The 8,651-nt window shown below is 36.2% G+C and overlaps 1 protein-coding gene across 1 annotated transcript; it reads left to right on the plus strand.

The window, feature by feature from the left end:
* The first annotated feature begins 1,469 nt into the window (after positions 1-1,469).
* Positions 1,470-3,266, plus strand: LOC130963279 (uncharacterized). The gene is made up of 2 exons (XM_057889410.1): positions 1,470-2,969; positions 3,018-3,266. Exons 1-2 carry the CDS (start codon positions 1,470-1,472, stop codon positions 3,264-3,266), a joined length of 1,749 nt encoding a protein of 582 aa, XP_057745393.1.
* The last annotated feature ends 5,385 nt before the right edge of the window (positions 3,267-8,651 follow it).

An 8,651-nucleotide genomic window follows, 5' to 3' on the forward strand; every position in this document is an offset into this window, starting at 1 on the left:
TTAATTCGAATAGACATGTCCTCTATAACCTGTCAAGTTCAACATAAGCAAATTTAGAAGGCGGAATAGCTAGTGATGTGCATATCTATCAAGGGCAACCTGTAGTATGATATAATACCAATTTTGGAGCAAAATTGAAATGAGCAAGGCATCCAATTCTAGTCCAAGTTTCTTGAATAATACGCTTGCATGATCACAAATAAAAGGCATTCAATAGAATACATCAAAATTCAGAAAAAAAAAGAAAAAATTACAAAGTAATGGAAGCAGAAAATAATGTAAAGCAATTGAGACTTTCACTCATAGTTGTAAGAACCGGACCGGACCGGCCGGTTCGATCGGAAAACCGGTGAACCGGACCCAGAACCGGTCCGGTTGAGTGATGTAACCGGATAAGGAATAGAACCGTTTTGAACCGGGTTGAACCGGCCGATTTTGATAAAAATCAGAAAACCAGCGGTTTCTGGTTAACCGACCGATTCAGGAAAATTTTTTTTATTCTTTTTCCAAAACGACGTCGTTTTGGTTTATTTAAAAAAAAAAAGAAAAGCCCTACGGGCTACCACCCCCACGCCCCACCCGATCCCAGTTTGCAGTTCCAATTTCCCTCCCCTTTTGGCTATTCCCCCCAACCCTAACGGCGAAATGGCGAAACCCTACTAGCCCTCCTCCAGTCCGCCGCCCTCACCTCACTCACCCAGCCCCCAGCCCGTCATCCTCTTCGTCTCACCGGCGGTCTGAGCTCTGAAAAAACCAACTCAACCAACTCAGCCCGTCATCCTCTCCGAACAGCAGACCCGCCACCCACAAACTCGCCGGTCGGCCATTGCGCGCAGTCGAACTCGCCATTCCAGCGCCGTCGCCCTCGCCCAGTCGCCCTCCCCGTTGCCCTTCTGCTCTAGTGCTACTGCTCTGTGACTCTGTCAACAGGTAAGCTCCACTGCTCCAGTTCTGTAATCTGCTTCTGCTCTGTTCTGCACTTGAAGTTTAATGATTGTTGTGTGAAATACATTACACTCTGCTCTGTTCTGTTACTGTAAGTTCTGTTAAGCTGAATTTTCTTGTTGAATATGCTTGTTGAAATTTGAAACTGTTGAATACATTACACTTGAATATGCTTGTTGAATTTCCTTGTTGAATATGCTTGTTGAATTTCCTTGTAAATTTACTGTTGGATTAGGACATGAAATATGAAACTGTTGGCTGTTGCATTTTTCATGTTATGTAAATCAAATTTTTCATGTAAATCAATTTATGTTTTGTTGATTTGTACTGGAAATATGAAACTGTTGGATTATATGCTTGATTTGAATCTATGAAATATGAATTTGCTTGTCTTGCTGAATAGGGAATTTAACTATTTAAGAATTTAAGGTTGCTGTCTTGCTGAATAGGGAATAGGAACTAGGGAATTTAGGATTGCTATTGTTTTATAATTTTGCGGTTTTGCTACTCTATATTCTTTTAGAATGGCTTCTGCGAATACACCATTAGAAACACCATCTTCGCAAGAACAAGGATCAACTCCTGATGCATCAATCGCAACCCAAAAAAACAATAATAGAGCAAAAACCGATCCTGCATGGGGTCATTGTAAACAAGTTGTGGAGTCTGAAAAAATAATTCTGCTATGCATATATTGTGAGAAGCTTATTAGGGGTGGAGGAATTCATCGGTTTAAACTTCATTTGGCTGGAAAAGGAGGAGATATTGAGTCTTGTCGAAAGGTGCCAGTTGCAGTGAGACACCAATTCCATGAAAGTATTGAAGAGCTTCGAAGCAAGAAAAGAAAAACTCAAGAACAATATGCCAAAAGTTATAATGCTTGTGATGATGTTGAAAGAGAATTTGACGAGATCGAACGTAATGAGATGCAACAGCAACAAAAATCCAGGGTTCCAACACCTATCTCTAGAAAAGGAAAACAAGTCAAAGATTTACAATCCTATTTTCCATCGGCAACAACACCCGGAGCTCAACCAACTATCAAAAGCGTTCTTCAAAGCAAAGAAATTGTGGAGAAGTGTGATATTGCTATTGCGAAATGGATGGTGGATGCCTCTGTTCCATTTAATGCGGTTAATTCAGCTTACTATCAGCCAATGATTGATGCTATTGCAAGCATGGGTGCAGGGTATAAAGGGCCAAGTTATCCAAGAGTCCGTGGGTATTTGTTGAGTAAATTAGTTGAGGATGTGAGGAAGATGATTGATGGTTATCGTGAGATTTGGAAGCAAACTGGATGCACTATTATGGCCGATGGATGGACTGATCGTTGTAGGCGTACTTTGATTAATTTTTTAGTTTATTGTCCTAAAGGAACTGTTTTTCTAAAGTCAGTTGATGCTTCTAATATCTCAAAAACTGCTGAAAATTTGTTTAAGTTGTTTAGGGATGTTCTATTGTTTGTTGGTCCTGAGAATGTTGTGCATATTGTAACGGACAATGCTGCAAACTATGTTGCTACGGGAAGATTGTTGGAGGCTGAGTTTCCTAAATTGTATTGGTCCCCTTGTGCAGCTCATTGTGTTAATCTGATGTTTCAAGATATTGGGAAGTTACAAGAAGTGAGTCAAACTGTGTCACAAGCTTCACTGATCACTAAGTATATCTATAATCATTGCTATCCACTGTTCTTGATGAGAAAGTTTACAGGTGGGCGGAAAATACTTCGTCCAACTCCAACTCGGTTTGCTACTAATTTCATTGCTTTGCAAAGTATTTTAGCTCAAAAGGATCCTCTGAGAGCTATGGTGACTTCTAAAGAATTTACAAGCTCAGCTTACTCCAAAGAAGCCAAAGCTAAGAAATTTGTGGATCAAGTCTTGGATTCTAAATTTTGGAGTCAATGCACTGATATTGTTAAGCTTACTTCGCCACTTGTTCATGTTTTACGTATTGTGGATAGTGAAGACAGACTTGCCATGGGTTATCTTTATCAAGCTATTTATAAGGCTAGAGAAGAAATGGTGAGGAGGTTTTAGAAAAGAAAGAAGGTTGTTGATCCTTATCTGAAGATTTTGGATACCCGTTGGGATGCACAACTTAAGAGAAATCTTCATGCCGCTGGTTATTGGTTAAATCCAGCTTTTCGATTTAATGCTGGAGAATTTGAAAATCACAAAGAAACGATTTCTGGCTTGTTGGATGTCATTGAGAAATATGCTTATGATGATCCTGTATTGAATTCTAAGCTGACAAGTGAGAAGAGGATCTTTAAGAATGCTGAGAAAGATTTTGGAAGACCCTCTGCAATACGTGAATGAACCACTGTTATGCCAGGTGAAATTTCTTCATAAATTTGGTCTTTTACTATTGTGATGAATTTATTATGTGATATTTATGATTGTGATAAATTATTTATCTGTTTTTTATGTTAAGATCAATGATGGGAATCTTATGGTTGTGGAGCACCAAATTTGCAAAAGTTGGCTATTCGTGTTTTGAGCCAGACTTGTAGCTCTTCAGGTTGTGAGCGTAACTGGAGTATTTTTGAACACATTCACTCAAAGAAGAGGAATCGGCTAGAGCATCAAAAACTTAATGATCTTGTTTATGTTCACACTACAAAAAATGAAGTTTAAAATGGCATTTATATTATGGCGGTTCTTTAAAACCGCCATAATATTTAAATATTATGGCATTTTATAATGCTGCCATAATTAATTTGAATAAAATAGCAATTTTTGATAATTTTGGCGGTTGAAACCGCCATTATCAGAGCACAATGTAAAAAAAATAAGGCCCAAACGAAGGAAAACTGAAAAGCAAAGAAAACCCAAATATCTTAAATCCAATTCCCAACAAGGAAAACCCTAACACGCGTTGCCACCACTGTCAAATCCAAAACCGACAATCTGTGCTCTGCTCCGGCAACGTTCTGCACCAGGGACTGCTCCGGCAACGATCTGCTCCAGCGAATGCTCCAGCGACGATCTGCTCCAGCGAATGATCCGACGACGATATGCTCCGGCGATGATATGCTCCAGCGAATGCTCCGGCAACGATTTTCTCGGCGTTCACCTCCGACGAGATTTTGTGCTGTGAACTGAAACGCTGTCTCCAGCGACGATCTCCTCTGGCGGCGCGTTCTCCTCCTTCAGCGAGCTTCTATGATTTGGATTTGATATGAAGATTGTCACTCATCTCATCACCGTCATTCATCTCTGCGCCATCGCAAGTAACACCGTTTTCAATCTGGCTCATCTCCTCACCGTGGCAAGCAACGCCGTTGTTGCTGCCTTCAGCAAGCTTCTAAAGTTTGGTTTCGCAATCCTATCACTTCTAATAGGTAACTCTTCGTTCTTTTAGATCTACTTCATGCTCTAGTAGGAAGAAACAAAGAATGCTGGTTCTGTTTTTATTATTGTGTTTTAACTTTCATTGATCTTTTGTGATGTTGTTGTTAGCTTGTTACTGCTGCATTTTCTGTTGTGTTGTTATTTTTTTGCTTTTGATTTTATTTAGTTTGAGACCTAATCTGTTTTATTGAACTGATTCATTTGCATCATTTGTCCGAAATTAGTACAAAACATGGCATGTGTGTATTTTCTGATGTAAGTGTTTGAATGATGGATAAATGCAATAATGAAGAGACACAAAGCACTGCTAATCTGTTCCATGAATGTTGTGCTAATGTTTGAATGATGTAAGTGTGTATTTTGGCTTTCAATTTTTAATTTTCTTGCTGATGCAGAGGTATATAAAAGATCATAAAGGTGTTTGAACAATTTTTCTTTTGGATTGGAAGCTTTTGCCCCTCAGAAATTCTAAAGGTGATGCTTACTATCTAGTTAAATAAAAGATGTTGAGAAAAAGCTTCCTCATTGTGAATGAGAGCACCAGCTTTGCATGTAAATGGTGATATGATGCATTATTAATAATAAAAAAAACTGTTTTGATTGCAGATTTTGGTCCCTAGGATTGAAACCATGACAGATTCTGTTTTGACATTTTCACAGCCTTTGCTTCACGTGACAAAATATTTCTCAAGGGCAGGGATAATTCTGAGCTTGCTGTAGTCTATTCATCTTACATATCAAAACTGTTATCTAGATATAGAGGGTCCAATAATATTGGAGCATTGATTATGGAACCAGGCAAGAATTTTATGAGCTTGCATAATTTGAAGTCCTCATTTTAATTCCAAACTCTCCTCCTTTCCCTCTAATGATCTTATCTGTTGATATTACTTTCTCCAATGAATAAATATGAATGAGAAAAACAGAACAAGAATCAGTTACTCACTTAACACACATCAATGTGATAATATATTAGAGCTATGCTCACAGTAATGCAACTTTCTGTGTAAGGAAAATATTGCATATGGTCTCTACTCTCTAGATCTTCCAAGAAGAAAATGTTTCTTGCTTTTCTGTCTTGGTTTCTTAAGACATTTTCATTCTTTAGTTGTTCCATTGTCTATTGAGATTTCTAAATTAAAATAGTTGCACCTATTTCCCTAAATTTCTATAATCTCATTTGGACCTGAACTTTTCTTTAGTTATACAAGGTGCTGGAGGAATGCATATGGTTGATCCATTGTTTCAGCGAGTACTTGTTAATGAGTGTTGGAGTAGAAATATTCTGGTTATCTTTGATGAGATTTTATAGTCAATGTTTTATTTTTATGCTACTAGGATTTATAGTTAATTTAAAATTTAATATTTAGGTTTAAAACGTTGATAAGTATTAGTTAAAAAATATTATAAATATAAAGTAAATATTGATTTTGTAAGTTTTTATGTATTTAATGTATTGAGAAAACTAAAATTTTCTTTGTTTAATTTACTTCCTTTACTAATACTCTTAATTCACTTTTTAGTCAAATGATAGATAATTATACAGCAAATTTGTGAGGAAAAAAATAAAAAACTTTGGGTTATTAGCTAACCTTTATAATTATATACGCACAACTATATTTAAGTTACTAAAATCTTTATTGACAACTATAATTTTCCTATACCAGGAGAGTATGATAAAGCTGATTCATTTTTCCCCACATTCTTTTTATATATTTTTTTATTATTTTTATTTTTCAGTGCTTCTCGATGCAACAAATAATGGCTTTTCTAATTTTAAGTTCCAAATTTTATAAATATTTGATATTTGATTTAGCCATTTAGCTTTTAGTGCTAGTATTTTGTGTTTATGGAAAGCCATGTTCCTCAACAGTGTCTTGATGTCATATTAATGTGATATGTCCTCTTGTTTTGGTTAGCTCAAGGCTCTCTTGCATGGACATTCTAACTCTGCACATGCTTTGGGTTGCATGGCTGCTGTTAAATCAATCCAATGGTTTAAAGATCCTTGTTCCAATATGTTGTTCCTGTTCATGCGGAAGTTGCCCAGAGGAAAAAGAAAAATTGGTCAGAACTTGAGGAACCACACTTCGGTGAATATCTTAGTTTCAATATTCTGTTATTTAAACCTGGTGTTTTGATGGCTTTTACCAAGTTATTAGTGTGTGTTTCTGTTCTATCATAGGTGAGGGTGGTCTTATGGATGTGGATCATGAGGACATTATGCTTATTGTGCCTCCACTTTTTGCTCTGAAGCATATGCCAGAAAATTTAGTGTTAGTTTCTCTCACTTTCTTAAATTGAATTTTTTAAATTCTCATATCTTAATATCTTTTCTCAACTGGTGGAGTGGGAGGTGCCAATGAGGTTCTTAGTTCAGCTATGTTTTTCCTAGCACTATGCTATATTTAACGGTCCTGCAGCTATCATCATGGCCTCACATTGTCATCGAATTTTGTTGTTCTGCAGGTAAATAACCTCACTGCTATACAAGTAAATAACAGGTGTTGCAGGAGAGAGCTGTGAGCACATCACGGCATGGACGAGCTACATTCTCTGCCTAACTTTTTCAGGTTACTTTATAGTTTGTAGCTTGGCTATATATCTAGAGACTGCGGGAAATTATCTATTTATTAGCTATAATATGAGAATGAAACTCATCGAATCTTGCATAGGTACTTGCATATATTGGAAATAATGATGGGAGAAAATTTTTATATGATGGTGAGGTGACTGTTGACAATATTAAGGTACGCTTCTTTCTACTTGTCAGGGGCTCTGTTCATTTTGTTATCATGTTAATGAATATGCATGAATTCTATCTTCTATCTTAGTCGTGTTTGAAATTTTGGTTGTGGCTGAAAATTCCATGTATGCTTTTTTTCTTAGGCATTTGGTGAAGATTTTCTTCATGACAAGTTAAAACCTTTCCTCAAGTCAGATCCAGTTCCAGAAACCGAGTTATTTTCATTTTCCATAAATGTTCTTTTGGCCTGGTATTTTAACCACTGATCTAACATGTATGCTAACTTGGCAGAATGATGGTGACGTAAAAATTGTTGTCGGGGATAACTTCGATGACATTGTCTTGGATGAGTCAAAGGATGTTCTCCTTGAGGTAAAATAATACTTGTTCCATAGCTTGCAAGAGTCATTTTTGCTTGTAAACATTGATCATATTAATAAGTTGTCATCGTAATATTAGGTTTATGCTCCTTGGTGTGGCCATTGCCAAGCACTGGAACCAACATACATGGTATATTAGGTTAATACTCTAATCTTTGCAAAAAGTACATAACACATGCTTTCTACATCTATTATTAGTGTTAACTGTTTAGGTTTATCTGCTTCTCTAACAAATCAAGGAAATAAAGTATATTGAGAAACAAAGTATTTAGAGATGTAAGTCGGTATATACTGCAAAGGTTTGAAAACTTCCATTTTCTTGTTATGCATAGATTTCATCAGCAGTCCCTGAAGGGAAAGAAAGGTGTATCATCTTCCAATAATTTGTTGCCCAAAAACAAAATGATCAACAGAATTCTGAGTGCACAAAATCTTCAAGGAAAACTCCCTCCAGAACCTGTCAAGCTGCCACACCTTCAAGAGATGCATGTAATAAATGTCTTATTTGAAGTAGGAGACCATACTTAAGAGGATATATATTTGAAGTAGTAAAAACAGCACTTATTAGATAGTTTAAATACATTATTAGATATTAAGATAGTTTGGGGAACTGGATGGTAGATTTGACTAATTAGTGCTTATTACAATGCTTGTATTTTGGTAAGTTTAGTAAGACAAATTTTTATATAGGAGTTATTACTTTTGATTTCCAATAATAAAAAATTATATATTATATTAATACTTTGTTTATGAGTTATAATATTTCATTTATGGATTATGATTTTTTGTTATTGTGAAATTTTAATCACAAAATTATTTATTTAACGCGATAAAAACATCGGTAAAAACTGCTTTTTTAAACGATAAAAAATGTTACTGTCAGGGTAAAACGGCGGTTCAAAATGTCATTTTAACCAACCAAAACGCTACTGTCAGGGTAAAAATGGTGGTTTAAAAATGTCGTTTTAATCAACCAAAACGTCATTCTGTCAGGGTAATAATGGCGGTTCAAACCGCCGTTTTAACCTATCAAAAATCGCCGTTTTAACCTTGGAAATAACGGCAGTTTGAACTGCCGTTTTAACCTATCAGAAACTGCCGTTTTAACCTATCAGAAACCGCCGTTTTAACCCCTGGAAATAACGGCGTTTTGAACCGCCGTTTTAACCTATTCAAAAACCGCCGTTTTTAACCAAGGGAATTGTGGCGGTTTTTAAAAAACCG

Source organism: Arachis stenosperma, chromosome 2 (assembly GCF_014773155.1).
Source record: "Arachis stenosperma cultivar V10309 chromosome 2, arast.V10309.gnm1.PFL2, whole genome shotgun sequence".
NCBI classification, from domain to species: domain Eukaryota; kingdom Viridiplantae; phylum Streptophyta; class Magnoliopsida; order Fabales; family Fabaceae; genus Arachis; species Arachis stenosperma.